Source organism: Heteronotia binoei, chromosome 21 (genome assembly GCF_032191835.1).
Source record: "Heteronotia binoei isolate CCM8104 ecotype False Entrance Well chromosome 21, APGP_CSIRO_Hbin_v1, whole genome shotgun sequence".
Classification (NCBI taxonomy): Eukaryota; Metazoa; Chordata; class Lepidosauria; order Squamata; family Gekkonidae; genus Heteronotia; species Heteronotia binoei.
In genome coordinates, this window is record NC_083243.1 from 161,716,410 (window position 1) to 161,732,557 (window position 16,148).

Here is a 16,148-nt window from a genome sequence, read left to right on the forward strand (position 1 = left end):
GCCACATAGGTCAGAACACCTTGATTTTGTCCCATCCAAACAGCAGCTATTTTGTCTGCCCCAGTCCCATCATTCCCCACCATCAGAAGCCTTTTTTTTAGTTTTTTTAAAAATCCAGCAATTGGTGTATCTATCTAATGGTAGTATGTCCATTACTGGGGGGAAACTTGAAAAAGCACTCCCATAGTGGGCAGAGGGTAGCTGTCATTAGGACAGTGGCTAGGAAAATGCAAGGAAAGCTGCCATCTAGAAGAAACTCTATGCTGCACTGGTGCTACAGCAACACTGGAGCTTCCATAGGAAAGTATAGTGGTGTGGAAAAGGCCATTGCCATTTTCTTTTACCCAGCCAAAATATTTCTGAATTAGAGCTGGAGGACACTGTGCCCTCTTGAAGACAAACACCAGCATGGATCAAACTGGGAAATGGCATGCATCACCAGCTAATTGAAATTGGGCAATGGGAGTAGGGACATTGATGAAGCAACACAATCCTCAGAATTTGCTAGCTTTGAATATTGTTTGTTGCTGGACGCAGACAAGCAATGAGGATCCTGTGAATTTAGGGGGAGGCATTTGTGAGTTTCCTGCATCGTGCAGGGGGTTGGACTAGATGACCCTGGAGGTCCCTTCCAACTCTATGATTCTAAGCATAATGGCGACAGGGTGGTTTTCATTATGTTTCCCTTGAGCCATTACTTTTATAAGAATAAAAAGGAAGGGCATGCTGGGATCTGCAAGTAAAATGAATAAGTGGGTGGATATGAGTTAAACTGATTTCAGAGTTGGATCGATTCAGAATTGCAAGCATTTTAAAGCTTCTTTTATTTACGAGATTTATTAAATGTCACTTCAAAAATATCAAGATGATGTACAGTTCTATGGAAAAGGTTCATTAAAATCAACCTGTTTTAAAATTAATTTTATCTATGTATTAGTCATTAATTTTATCCATGTATTAAGGATTAGATAAAACAATCATTTTATCTATGTATTAATCATTTATCTATGTATTAATAATCACACTGAGAACATCATTGGATTTGGGCAAATTCTATGGTTTGAGGGTGAAAAGACCATAGAGTTAATCCCAAATATCAGATCATCCCCACCATCTCCCAGAATGCCCCCCCATCCCCTCACCAAATGGCCGAGGGGACCTGGCAACCCTAACTTGCTATAATATTTGTTTTATAAACCAGTTCTAGTTCATTCTGCCTTGGTTCTTCATATGGTTGTCAACCTCCAGGTGTTGGCTGGAGATCTTCCAACCCTAGTTTTTCATGCCTCAGACTTGACCATACATCAGGAAATGCACTGACTAAAAACAAGGTTTGCTTGGTAGGGAGAGTGCACTGGGCCTTCTCTAGTAATGCCCTAGAACCAGAGTGTTGCCAGTCAGTTAATGCCCTTGCCTACTCCAGGCCTGAAAGCAGCAGGAGGGAACCAAATATGTATACAGGAAAGGAGAGATCCCAGGAAGGCTTGGTTTATGGCAAACCTGCATGGCCCTTCATATTATGACAGTGCTCCGTTTTCACATTTCAATATGGCAAAAAAAGTCCAATGAGCACTCGGATGTAAGCTCATTTTGTCAATGGAGTGTTTGTGCTTAGCGTGGGGTCTTCTCGAGACTTGCAGAATGAAGACTGTACACAGTTGCTGTTAAGCTAACTATATACGAGGTTTATTTACAATATTTATACAAACTGACAAAGTGCTCCGTCAACACATCCACTATACACACACCACAAGCAGAACAGGTCTATAGCACATTTATACAATTCAGTACCCAATCCGCTTAGTGCTGAGTCACTAAGCACTACCCCATTACATCACCTTGGCTGATGCAACCTGGAGCAATGCCAGCTTGTCCAGCTGTCATTTAGACCATGCAGATCTAGCTGTGGTCTGTAGACTGGATATACTGACATGGAGTTCCTCAGGAGTAATCTTTCATACAGGGTAACCAGCCTTTTGTTACAACCCAATTACAACATGGTACCACCATGTTCACGTTTCGTGCCCATCCCTACTTTAAACCATTCATGGACTTATTTCCTATAGCCATTAAAGTAACATGTCCAGCATTTCTACTTCTCCCCACTGTCTGTTTCTGCACTCCTTTTATTCAGTCTTCTTTTGAATCACCATTGATAATACTTGCTTATTTATTTTGCACATCACATGGTGGTGCCCCACTGATAGGCAATCCTAAAAAAGAAAAAAATTATAAACAGCTGTGGAGGCCACCACAAAATCCAGAAAAAGAAACAAAATCAAATAATGTCAGTGCCTTTTTTGAGCAAGAACGCACAGGAACACAGTTCCAGCTGGCTTAATGTCAGAGGTGTGGCCTAATATGCAAATGAGCTCCTGCTGGGCTTTTTCTACCAAAAAAAGCCCTGAATAATTGAATAGCTTTTATTGAGGCCAACCCAAATGGCACAAAACATTGTGTAAGCTTTTGACTTCTATAGAACCCATCATCAGGTATATGGTACAAAAATTAAAAAGCAGGGGGAAAATAAAAGGCAAATTTTCTAATTCCAGAACTTAAGGCCTTGTTATGCCAGCCATTGAGGCTTGGTGCTGGTAGGCTCACAGTTTGATTGCTGAAAGTTTCAGCTTATAGCATTTGGATTCTGGGTATAAGAAACAAGAAACAGAGGGTCATCTAGTTTGAAAAAAACAGAGTCCAGTAATGATCTTCCATTTTTGTTTATTCTTAACAGAATGAAATGTATTCTATAGAACCTGAAAGCTTTCAGAGTGTTTTGTGTCATTTGAACTGGCCTCAATAAAAGCTATTACATGATTTTTTAAAACCTAAAAATAAAACCAAAGACTAATTTCAGTATCTAATCATTAGGGGGCACTCACTGCTAGCAAAATATTTGATTCATGATTCCCCTTTGCTTGCTCTGCAACAAGAGTTGTAGCTTAGGAAGAATGGTTATGGATAGATTGACATCTTTGATATTTTATTAATTTTTCATTTATTATATTCTATATCAGATATGATTTCTAAGGATCAAAATCAATAAAGACAATTTACAAGAGTCCTCCAGCCTATGTAATAGGGTGATTGTGAGTATAAAACAGAGGAGGGAATGGATAAATAAAATAAAAATAAATGAAGTAAAAATATGAAATATCTCCAATTTTAAAAAATTAGCACAAATACTATCCTTTTGAGTGTTTATAAAAATATTCAGGTTGTGCTATGAAGTTCCTATCATGTCCTACCTGTCAAAATTCAGTGAAGGCTGTAATTTAAAAAAGCCATCTTCTGCTCAGACCCCTAAACTGGATTGGAAACCCATGGGTGTCCAGGACAGCTTCCCTGGTCTGCCTTCCATTGACTGATGCCTCTTCTCCCTCCTTATTTGCATATGAATCTATTTGAGTTTTGTTCCTTGGTCCATAAAGCATAGGGAGAAGTACATGGTTCTACTCTCCTCTGTTTTATCCACAAACTAGAGGAAACCCCCCCCCCCCCCCATTTGCTCAGCATGATAACAGCACTTCTGGATGACATAATTGCACCAGGCATGTTGTGGCACACCAGTGCTCTTCAAGGATGGGGTTCCCCTGGCAGCCAGTTCTGTGGGGCCCCTGAAGTCGGGGAAAACCCTGCCCCCTGTAGGAGACTGGGAACCTTACCCACAGCCACCACCCATTCCAGAGCAAATCCAGGGAAGGGGGTTGACTGGATGAAAGGGGAAGACTATAGGATAGAGTTGCCACTTCTAAAATGGTCCCTCTAGCTGTCTCTTGAATATCAGTGTGATTTGCAGCAATTGACAGGTGATGTGAACTTCTCACCATGAAATAGAAATGTGGGGAGAAACTGAAATATGTGCAATATTTACTTTTCAATCAAACCTGAACTAATTTTACTGCTTTAGCAACATAAAACACATAATTTATAACTTACCTAGCATATAAAATTGCAATATTTGACATGCTTATGGAATTTAAAAGTTATAAATGCCTTAATTTTGTAGAAGTAAACTGGAAGTACATCCAGCACTTGAGAGAAACTGCAAGCTGATGCACCCTGTGCTGTTCTAATTTTTGCTTTCTGGTTAGCAGAGAGAGCTAAGTTGTCAAAGAAACTTTCAGTTTTCCTCTGAGACTTCAGTGCAGTTTCTGCCCTACCTCCTTCTCCCTCCTGCAAGATAGGTCAATAAGTTACTTTTTACCCAGTCTATGGGTAAATGTGTTACAGTGGTTTGTGGGAGAGGTGAAAAGGTCAACCATGTCAGGTCAAAAGAATAACAGAAGGTATTCAATTGTTAAGAAGCAATGAAGGCGGTGCATGCTCCCCTCAGGAAAATTAAGTATTCTAGGTGCAGAAATGCATCTTGAATTTAAACACTTTGTATGTCTACATCCACCTTGTCTTTAAAAGCATTTCACTCATTCTAAAAAAAGAATATTTCATAGGGGTTTTTCTCAGTACTCCCCCCAATTTCCTGTTTCAGTCAGACAAATAGAAAAAAGGACCTTGGGAAAAATGGGGGGGGGCAGATTTGTCTGAATATTTTTTTTCCTGGACCTTCACATCTCTAGAGGAGGGGTGAACATCCTTATTCCCTTCTTCACTGCAGGCCCTCATGACCACTTTTTCTGTGAAGGTTTCTCTTCCCTCAAAAATGCCTACTGGGATGGAGCACTGCTTCGGCGGGGAGGGCAGGATATAAATTAAAAATATTATATTATATTATTATTACTGAAGGAAGATGAAGATTCACAAAGATCTGCTTCCAACTGAATAGCAGTGAAAAACTACAACCTTCTATGTGGATGCTATTCACAGGATTGTGGAACTGGATTTCTTGTAGATTTCCACCATAAAATTATTGTAAAAACTTCCTCTAGCGGAGGAAGGAGGGGACAAGGCCTTTTCCTCTGTTGCTGAAAGATGAGTTAAGTTTCTCTCCTCCTGACATTGAAACTTGGAGTAGAGTTTGAGGAGTCTTTGTATCCAGAAATAATGGCAAATGTCTCTAAACTACTCATGGTTGACTTTTTAATAGAATCATTGGGCATTTTACAAGTTGTCTAAAAATCCAGGGCTGAGTTTTTAAATCTTCTGGCCACTGGTAACATTTAAGGAGCATGGTAGCTGCTATTCAGGGTCACTTAGCATCTCTTTATACACATGAACGCACATTTTAACAGTTTAGAAACACACCAGGCTGGTACCACTTGTGACCCACCAAACCAAGCATAGTCCATAATGAAGGCCCAACTAGAGATTTTACCACCTTCCTTGGAGTACAGAAACAGACTTTTATGCACCTGATCAGCAGATGCGTAGTGAGCTTCATTTAGCTTGATGGATTACAAGATGTGCATGTTCTTTGCTGCATGAATGCTTGGCTGCACAAACGTGTGAGCTTGATTCTTCTGTTTATTTATCCTCCAACCTGACTGGCTGGCTGACTGGGTTCAAGAAGTAGTTAATACTTTCTTGAGAGGGGGTTGGTCACCCCAGCCTTGAAACAGGCTGTGGTGAAGCTTGACTCAGAAGATCTCAATAACTATCAACCATTCTTGAGCAGGGTGATTGAACAGGTGCTGAATGGACAACTCCAAACTTTCCTGGATGAGGCAAATTGTTTGGATCCCTTTCAGTCTGGCTTCAAGCCTGGTTATGGGACTCAAACAGCCTTGGTTATCCTTGTTGGTGACTTGGTCCAGGAGATTAACAGAGGAAGTGTAACTCTGTTGATCTTCCTGGACCTCTCAGCAGCTTCCAATACTATCTATCATAGTATCCTGGACAGCCTATCTGGACTGGGATTGTGAGACACCATTCTGCAGTGGTTGCAATCCTACCTGGAGGGTTAGTTTCAGAAGATTCTATTCAGCCACTTGGCATTTGGCTATGAGGTCCCACAAGGTCTGTCTTGTCCCTTAATACTCTTTAACATCCACATAAAACCACTCAGCTGGAGATTTGGGCTGGGCTGTCACCAACACTCAGTTTTATCTTGCACTTCCAGTTGATCCCAGGGAGGCTCTAGAAACCCTGAAATAGTGCCTGGAGGCAGTGTTGAAGTGGATACTGGCTAATAAGCAGGTGGCAGCTGTGGTCAAGAGTGCCTTTTACTGGCTTAGACTGGGTAGCCAGCTGCAACCTCCTGGGCAGAAAAGTTCTGGCCACTGTGGTACATGTCCTGGTTACATCCAGATTAGATTAATGCAATGAACTGTACATGGGGCTGCTCTTGAAAAGTGTTCAGAAACTTTAGTTGGTACAGAATTCTGCAGCCAGGTTGTTGATTGGAGTGGGTCATAGGGACCATTTCACTCCAGTCTTGGCCCACCCATACTGGCTTCCAGTTTGTTTTGGGGCACAATTAAAGGTGCTGGTCTTTAAAGCCTTACATGGTTTTGGACCAGCATACTTGAAGGCCTACTTACTCAAGAGTTATGGTCATCTTCAGAGACTCTGTTTCTGTGCTCCCACCTTCTGAGATTTGATGGATGACAACTCAGGAAAGGGCCTTATTGGTTATGGTACCAAAGCTGGAACTTGTTCCCCAAGGAGATCTGTTTGTTCCCTTCTGTTACAGTATTCTGTCAGCAATTGACTACTTTTTTTGTTTTGGTTGGCATTCCCTGAATGATTCCTCCTTCCTAACCAATGTTTTTAATGTTTTGTATGTATTTCAATGGCTTTGTGAGTATTTTAACTCTATTTTTTAACTCTTTTAAATTTTGTTTTAATCATAAATGTTTTATATGCTTTTATTATAATGGTTTTATGTTATAATGGTTTTATAATGTGATTTATCTTGTTTCTTTTATATTTTTATTCTCCTTGGCAGCACTTGTAAGAGCAGTAAGGTAGAATATAAATTTTTAAAATAATAATAATAATAATTTTAACCCCTTTTTCATGTCGTTTTTTCTAAACGATTTTCAGAAAAATTCCAGAAGAAACAAGAGGCAATAATTAGTGCTGTTGGGATGTAACTCTATATTCCTCAAAGTTTTCAGAAATTCAGAACTCATAAACAATTGAATTGTTTGGGGATTTAGTGGACTTCAGCTTAAAACATTTCTGTATTTCAGTTGTATTGTCAAAACATTCATTGATCCCACTAAGGCCAAAGCTACTTTCAAAAAGAGTTAACCCCAAATTAAACTTTTTTTTAAAAAAAAGTGCAATTAGTCATAGTGAGAGATTACTGTACATGTGTCTTCACAGATCTTTTATTTTCTTTTCCCCAACCAATCTCACTTGATGAAGAGGATGAAAGAGCATCGCTCTGTGGTTCTTTCTAGGGCAAGAAGAGGCAACCTCAAATGCTTTGAGGAGATACATGCTGTGGTTTCAACTCTGCCTCTCTGCCTGGGATCCCTTATATGCCATTCTGAACATCTTGGGTGGGAAATCTGAATACAAATATAGCAAATAAGTGAACCCTAATGATGTAAAACTTTTATGCTTCTTTGTGTAGCTCTGGTCAGAGTCAGGAAACAGATTGTTGGCAGGCAAGAGTGATCTGAGGCTTCGAAGAATCCCCAAGCACACCAGCTTTGTGGATACTTTTCATAAGGTCAGTCTCATGAAGATGAGGATTCTGGTACAAAATGGAGAAGTCTGAGGGATAATTTGAGCCTTCAAGCCTCTCCCTCAAACTTACATAACAGATGACACAAGCACTGCTGTCCAGCAGCACCACATACTAACATGCTGGGGGAAAGCTGTCATTTAAGTTGGCATTAAGCATATCATAACAGTATAATAACTTTACCTCCTCACAATTAGGCTGGTTCTTCACAGAAATGGTAGCTGATTGTGCATTTATTGCTTTTGCAAATACAGAAGCATTTGCAGCAGTAGTGGAGCATCCACACAAGGATATTCCCTATTCTCTCCTCCATTTCCTTTCTCAATGGCTTCTCCACACACACATGCTTCAAGAGGGGGTTTTTGCCTTTTTTTAAAATCAGCATAATGATATCACTACAGCATTATGATATAATAGTGATATAGGTAGTGACAATTTTTAAAAGCCAGCAAAAAAAACTTGCTGGTCCTTCTCAACATCTCCTTTTGTTATCTCATTTCTAAATAACAATGGGGGGAACTCAGGATGCAAAGCACGGAGATCTCTGCCTCCTCTCCAGCCAAGTGGTCAGCATTGACTCTCACTAAATTTTTAAAGCAGTGCCTGGCAGTATTTTTATTTTCCTCCAGCAAACTCTTTGACCACTGATAAAGAGTGGGGGTGGGGACACTAATAGCTACCCCACAGTAAATTCAGCTGGAAGATTCTCCTATTTCAAAAGGCACGCCCAGTGTGAAACTAACCAATCAGGAGAAACCAATCCCAGAACACTACCCGGCTTTTCTCATTGGTATGTAGAATATATACACCGCAACTCTCAATAGAAATCAGAGAGAGAGAGAAAGATGTAGAATGCAGGCACAGCATTCAAAGTAAACCCAACCAACTCAACTTCAGTGAAAATCAGAAGTAAGCTGCCTATGCAGAATGTACCAAAGAGAACTATTATAATAATCACTGTAAAGCAATAGAAGAGAACAATAAAAAAGGAAGTACAAGAGATCTTTTCCACAAGATCCAAGAGATTAAAGGGAAATTTAAAGCACAGTTAGGCATGCTGAAAGATCAACACAAAAATACATTAAATGAACAAAATAAAGAAAATGTGGGAACTGTACACTGAAGAACTATACAAAAGAGATGAAAGGGTGACAGATTCCTTCCAAGAAGAATCTTTAAAAAGAACCTACAGTTTTTAGAAAGTGAAGTGAAAGCTGCACTGAGAGCAACTGGAAGAAACAAATCACCAGGAGTAGATGGGATATCAATAGACCTATTCCAATCAACAGAAATGGAGTCCATCAAAATCATAACAAGATTGTGGCAATATGAAAAACAAAACAGTAGCTCATAGAGTGGAAATGCTCAATTTACATTCTAATTCCAAAAGGAGTATTGGACTATTGCATTAATTTTTCACACGGGTAAAGTGATATTCAAAATCTTACAGCAAAGATTGTTACCATATTTGAAACAAGAAATGCCAGAAAAAGAGGAAATACTAGAGATCATGTTGCAAATTTACATTGGTTACTAGAGAATGCAATATAATTTCAGAAGAAAATCAGCTTGTGTTTCATTTGATTACAGCAAAGTTTTTTGACTATGTGGATTATGAAAATTGGTATTAAAATAAATGGGTATGCTGAAGCATCTGATTTTTTGTATGCTAAACCTGTATTTCAGACAAGAGACTACAGTTAGGACAGAATATGGAGAACTGGAATGGTTTCCAATTGGCAAATGTGTTAGACAACAATGTGTTTTATCTCCCTGTCTTTTTAATCTAGATGCAGAACATACCATAAGGAAAACTGGATTAGATTTAGATGAAGGTGGAATCAAAATTGGTGGGAGGAACATTAATAATTTGAGATATGCAGATGACACCACATTACTGGCAGAAAATAGTGAAGATTTGAGACAACTGCTGCTGAAGGTTAAAGCAGAAAGTGTCAAAGCAGGATTATAGCTAAACACCAAGAAAACAAAAAGTAATGACATACAGGGGAATTATAGGCTTTAAGGCTGCCAGTGAAGAAATCGTTTAAAGTTTCCTATTCCTTTGAAACAGCAGCAACCAAAAAGGAGGCTGCAACCAAGAAATCAAAAGGAGATTGAGACTGGGAAGGGCAGCCATGAAAGTGCTAGAAATGATTTGTAATTGTAGGGATGTGCTTCTGGTAATCAAAATTAAGTTAATTCATGCCATTGTATTCCCCTTTACCAGGGCTTTTTTGTAGAAAAAGGCCACCAGGAACTCATCTGCATATTAGGCCACACCCCCTGATGTCACCATTGTTTCACATAGAGGTTTTTTTTTTTAAAGGCCAGCAAGAACTCATTTGCATATTAGGCCACACACCCCTGGTGCCAAGCCAGCCGGAACTATGTTCCTGCTCAAAAAAAGCCCTGCCCTTTACTATGCATTGATGTGAAAGCTGGACAATGAAAACCCTGACAGGAAGGAAGCTGATTTCCAACATGAGATGGATTGCCTCAGCAGAGAAGCCATGGCCTTCAGTTTGCAAGGCTGTTAATGACAGGACATTTGAAAGAATGTTAATTCAGAGGGTCGCCATAAGTCAGAAGCAGCTTGACACACATACAAGCTAGAGGACAAAAATGGAAAATAGCTGTCATGTCTAGTAAGTACAAGTCTAAGGATAATAACAGAAAAACATAAATCCTAGCTAAATTACAACAAAATTAAGGGTGTTTTTACATTCAGTTTGATCCAGAGTTTTAGAGTCTTCAAATCGCCTGCCACTGTTCCACTTTAATTATTTTCCTTTTACATTTAAGCGTTTCAATTGGGGGTGGGTGGGTTGTCTCTGATCAGAGGGCAGCCAGAATACCAGTGCTTAGTTAAATGTATACGATTGCTTGGAAATCGTGTCAATGCTGCAAAAACAATACAAATTTAAATTACTAGATGAGGCAAGCAATGATATGTAAAAATTTCAAGTGCTGTAAGTTCTCATGCAAATTACTGCACCTTGTGGTTGCTTTTGGAGGAGTCTTTTAAAACGCATGAAAACTTCTACAATACAAGTTTGAAATGCCTGTAGAGAAAAGACCAGATCAAAACTAGTGTGGAGAAAAATGTTGCTGCAGCAGCTCCAAAACTCATCTCACCATGGCCTTCCGGGATTTGGAGAATGCTGAGCTGACCCGCCTCTCTAAGGGGGGCAGACTGGAGCTTCTGTTCGGGATAAAGGGCAAATTTTTGCCTTCTGCCTACTTTTCTCAGTGAGAGATTAGTCCAAGATATGCACAGGAAACTTTGAGGTGATTTACTTTGGCTAAAAGGGAGTCCCGGGGGGGGGTGCTCTTTTGAGGCTTTGAGGGATCCCCGGAGAAGAGTTGCATATTCATCATCTGCAGAAGCTTACAGAGTCATTTATTTGACATAAGCTTCACAAGATCCTAATCTTTGAGACTGCTAAACATCTGATGCTGTACAAGACCAGTGTTGATCTGGATAACCTTAGAAAAAGGTACTGATTGTTATCTACCATTCCGGGACTATTTTAAAGCAAACAAAATAATATTAGAAGGTGGGAAAGAGAAAGTTTGAAAGCTTGGAAGAAGAGGAGAAGGGGTAAATTTTGGACTTTGTTAAATTAAGGACAGTGTTAAAAATTGGAAAGGAATTTATTGTTTTGTCTACCTGCGGTCGTGAAGTGAAAGCAGCATCGTCAGAGATCTGCCATTTCTACAGTCAGCACAGGAGGTACATTGTGAGACTTTGTTACCAGTGAGAATGTGACTTGGGGCAAGCAAAGCAGGAAGTAACTATTGAAGAAGTGGACCTACTCGAGGATTGTATTACCATAGAAAAACATCGGCGGCCATTACTGGGAGGCTAAATTTTTTAAAAATTAATATCTGAGCCTGGGAAGGTTGGAGGATGGCGAAATTAGGCTCATTTGAAAGAGCAAGTTCTAATCTATCAAACCTGATAGTCAAATTTTAGTTTGGTGATATCAACTTTTTCGCTGTTTTTTTAATGTCAGAGTCAAAGGTAATCCGTGCAAGGGCTGCCTCATTGGAGAAGATGCAAGATCAGTTGGAAGCAATGGAAGCTAGGATGATGAAAGGGGTGGAAAAGATGATAAAGGCTTGCAAAAAAGAACTTAAAAAAGATATTGAGGACTTTAAAAAAGAAATGGAAGAGCTTAGAAATGAAACAGTGGTGGTGTCAAAAAAAGTGCAGGAGGTAGAAGGGAAAGTTACCTCCAGGATTCCACCTTATTAAAAATGCAAGAAAAAATAACAATCCATGACTGTAAATTGATGGGGAGACAAATACGTCTGAGAGGAGTACCTGAAGAAGAAGGGACAGACTTAAAAGAACATGTAATAACAATAATTGCTGATTTCTTGGAGGAAGATCCTGAAGGGACTAGAAATATGTATGATTATATGTATAGAGTGAATTCATCATATGCCAAGAAAAATAACTTACCAAGAGATGTGGTTATAAGATATATGACAAAAGAAATGGTGGGGAAAATCTTGAATAAAAATTTTGAAAATACATTGATAGTGGGAGGAAGCAGAGTAAGAATAATGAAAGAATTGCCAAGACAAGTGATAAATGACAGGAGAACATATAAGAAATTAACAGAAAAACTACGTGACAATGGAATGAGGTATAGATGGATAATACCTGAAGGTTTGAGCTTTGAGCTACAAGGAAGAAGGATTACAATTACAAATACACAGGAGCTGCATAAATTTTATGAAGAGAATAAAGAATTTGCACCATGATGGATTATAAATTATTATCTTGGAATGTAAATGGACTAAATTCACCACAAAAAAGAAAGGCAATATTTCATTGGATTAAAAAAACAAAACTGTAATATAATTTGCTTACAAGGAGTTCATATTAAACAAAAGGATTATAAATTTTTATGGAATAAACAATTGGGACTGGAATTTTTTTCATTGGCTGAACAGAAGAAAAGGGGTGTGATTTTTTAAATTAAACAAGAATTGGACCCAAAAATAATATTTAAAGATAAAGATGTAAGATTTGTGGCAGTGGAAGTAATAATAAATGCGAAAAAAATCTTATCATTGGGACTGTATGCGCCAAATGGTGCAAAAGATGTTTTTTTTAAGACATTATAAAACAACTTGATGAAGTGACATATGACCAGGTCATGATTATGGGAGACTTTAATGGAACAATTCAGAATACATTGGACAGATCTGGGGGAAAAAATAACAATAAAGAAGGAAAATTGCCAAAATCCTTCTTTGAACTGGTTAAACAAGAAAATTTGGAAGATATATGGAGAAAATTTAATCCTGAAGTACGAGATTATATATTTTTTTCAGCAAGACATAATACTTTTTCCAGAATTGACATGTTATGGGGTACAAAGGACATAGGCCTTATAACTAAGAAAATAGAGATCGTACCGAAGATAGGTGCAAATCATAATCCAATATTATGGATTACAAAATTGTCTAAAAAAGTGAGATGGAGATTAAATGAAGATTTACTACGAAATAAAGAATTAGTGACATCTCTAGAAAATGAAACTAAAGCTTTCTTCCAAATAAATGATAAAGATGATATAGAATTTCAGATGGTGTGGGATGCTTATAAAGCCGTAATGAGAGGAATATTGATTACATTAAACAATAAGGACAAAAGGGCAACCCCCCCCCCCCCCCAGATGTTGGACATTCAAAATGAAATAAAGAAAAAAGAAGGGGAACTGAGAAAAAGGCCGGGGGAAAAGAAAATTATAAGGGATATTATAATACTACAAGCACAAATGAGACTTTTGTTAAATAAGGAATTGGAATGGAATTGAAAAAATTACAACAAAAGTCCTTTGAGGGAGCAAATAAACCTGGAAAGTATTTGGCCTGGCAACTGAAGAAAAAGAGAGGAAGTAAAATTATTAATAAAATTGTGGTTGATGGAAGAGAGATGGTAGATCAAGAAGGAATAAAGAGAGAATTTTTCAAGTACTATGCTAAATTATTTAAAGGTGTTAAAGTAAAGAAGGAAAGGATGGAAGCGTATTTGCAAAAGATTAAAATAGCACCTTTAACTGAATATATGAAAAAAAAATTTGAATGGTCCAATTGAAAAAATAGAAATTGAAGCAGCGATTAATGAAATGAAAATTGGAAAAGTACCTGGGCCAGATGGATATACGGAATTTTTTTTTTAATTCTAAAAGAAGAATTAGTACCGAAACTTCAAAAATTGATGAATATGATAAGAATAAAAGGGAAAATACCAAATACATGGAAGGAAGCTGTAATTTCTTTGATTCCTAAGAAAGATAGAGATGTCACGAATGTAAAGAACTATAGACCAATTTCATTACTAAATAATGACTATAAGATATATACAAGAATTTTGGCAGAACAACTTAAACAATATTTGATAAATTTCATAAAGGAAGACCAAGCGGGATTTCTCCCTAAAAGGCAAATAAGAGACAATATTAGAACTGTTGTAAATATTGTAGAATATTATGAAAGACATCCAGAGAAGGAAGTTGCATTATTCTTTGCGCATGCAGAGAAAGCTTTTGACAATTTGAACTGGGACTTTATGTTTGCAGTAATGGAGAAAATAGAGTTGGGGAAAAACTTTATAAGAATGATAAAGGCAATATATACTGAACAACATGCAAGGTTATGTATAAATGTTGATCTTACAGCTGAAATGATAATCAGCAAAGGTACAAGTCAAGGTTGTCCGCTTTCACCATTGTTGTTTATAATGACTCTTTAAATTTTATTGATGCAAATACAAGATGATAAAGAAATAGAAGGGTTGAGAGTTAAAGGATTTATTTACAAATATAGAGCATTTGCAGATGATATAATGTTTATAAATGAAAATCCTACACAAGTAACACCTTTGTTGTTAGCTAAAATACAAGAATATGGAGAACTGGCGGGATTTTATGTTAATAAAGAAAAATCAAAATTTTTATGTAAAAATATGCAAGTAAATAAACAAAAGGAGTTGCAGAGACTAACAGGATGTGAAGTTACCTCTAAAGTAAAATATTTGGGTGTGGAAATAACAATGAAGAATATTGACCTGTTTAAAAATAACTATGAAAAGCTATGGTGTAAAATGGATGAAGATATGATAAAATGGAATAAGCTTAACTTGTCATTGGTTGGAAGAATAGCTGCAATTAAGATGAATATTTTGCCGAGAATCATGTATTTGTTTCAAAATATTCCGATTGTGAAAGACAGTAAACAATTTAACAAATGGCAAAGGAAGATTTCGGAATTTGTATGGGCTGGGAAGAAACCAAGGATTAAAATGAAAGTTTTAATAGATGCTAAAGAAAGAGGAGGATTCCAATTACCAGATTTAAGATTATATCATGAAGCTGTTTGTTTAGTGTGGATAAAAGATTGGGTGACGCTGTTGAATAAAAAACTTTTAGCGTTGGAAGGTCATGGAAATAAATTCGGCTGGCACGCTTATATGTATTATGGAAAGAAAAAGATGGATAGTTTTTTCTCTCACCATTATATAAGAAATAATTTGTTGAATACCTGGATGAAATATAAGAAATATGGTGATGAAAGAAAACCATTATGGACAGTGCCAGCAGAAGTGATAAAAATAACAGCTGAGACAGATGAGGAAAAATGGCTGTCATACAATCAACTATTAAAAATACAAAGTGGCAAAATAGAATTGAAAACTGCTGTGGAGTTGAATAACAAATACGATGGGTTTCAAATGCAACAAATAAAGAGTTTGGTGGAAAATGATATTAAAATTGAAGGAATAAGATGAGAGCAAACAGAATTGAAAAAAGTTCTCCTTGGAGATAACGAAAAATTAATTTCAAAAACTTATAAGTTACTTTTAAAATGGTCTACAGAAGATGAAGTAGTGAAATCTCAAATGATTAAATGGGCAATAAATGTAAATAAAGAAATACAGATGGATACATGGGAATATTTATGGAAGAACTCTATGAAACTTTCAACATGTCAGAGTATTAAAGAGAACTGTTTTAAAATTATGTATAGATGGTATATGACTCCTAAAAATTGGTAAAGATGAATAACAAGATGCCAGACAGATGTTGGAAATGCAAAAAAACATGAAGGTTCTTTCTACCATATGTGGTGGACTTGTGAAAGAGCGAAAAAGTATTGGCAGATGATCCAACAAAAAATTTCTAGGATCTTGGGATATGAATTCAAGAAAGTTGCAGAGACTTTTCTGTTGGGATTACAAATGGAAAAATTTCCAAAAGAAGATAGAACTATAATTTGGTACTTGCTTTCAGCTGCTAGGACACTATATGTGCAGTTATGGAAGCAAAAAAAAAAAAACCCAGAAAAATGGGATTGGATTGTAAAAGTTATGGCATGGAGTGAGATGGACAAATTAACAAGAACTTTAAGAGACTATGATTTAGAAGATTTTAAAAGGGAGTGGAAAAAATTTAGAAGTTATGTAGAAGACGAGTGGAAAGTAAAAGGACTTTGGACAATTTCTGATAATGATTAAAGTTTAGAAGAAAGAAGA

At 37.3% G+C, this 16,148-nt stretch overlaps 1 protein-coding gene across 1 annotated transcript in view; it reads left to right on the forward strand.

Annotated features, from left to right (window-relative positions):
* Window positions 1–16,148, forward strand: part of LMNTD2 (lamin tail domain containing 2) — a 76,255-nt gene that overhangs the window by 33,710 nt on the left and 26,397 nt on the right. The window contains exon 5 of the mRNA XM_060262405.1: window positions 7,481–7,579. Coding sequence (XP_060118388.1) covers window positions 7,481–7,579 — 99 coding nt within the window. The remainder of the gene's footprint in view (window positions 1–7,480; window positions 7,580–16,148) is intronic.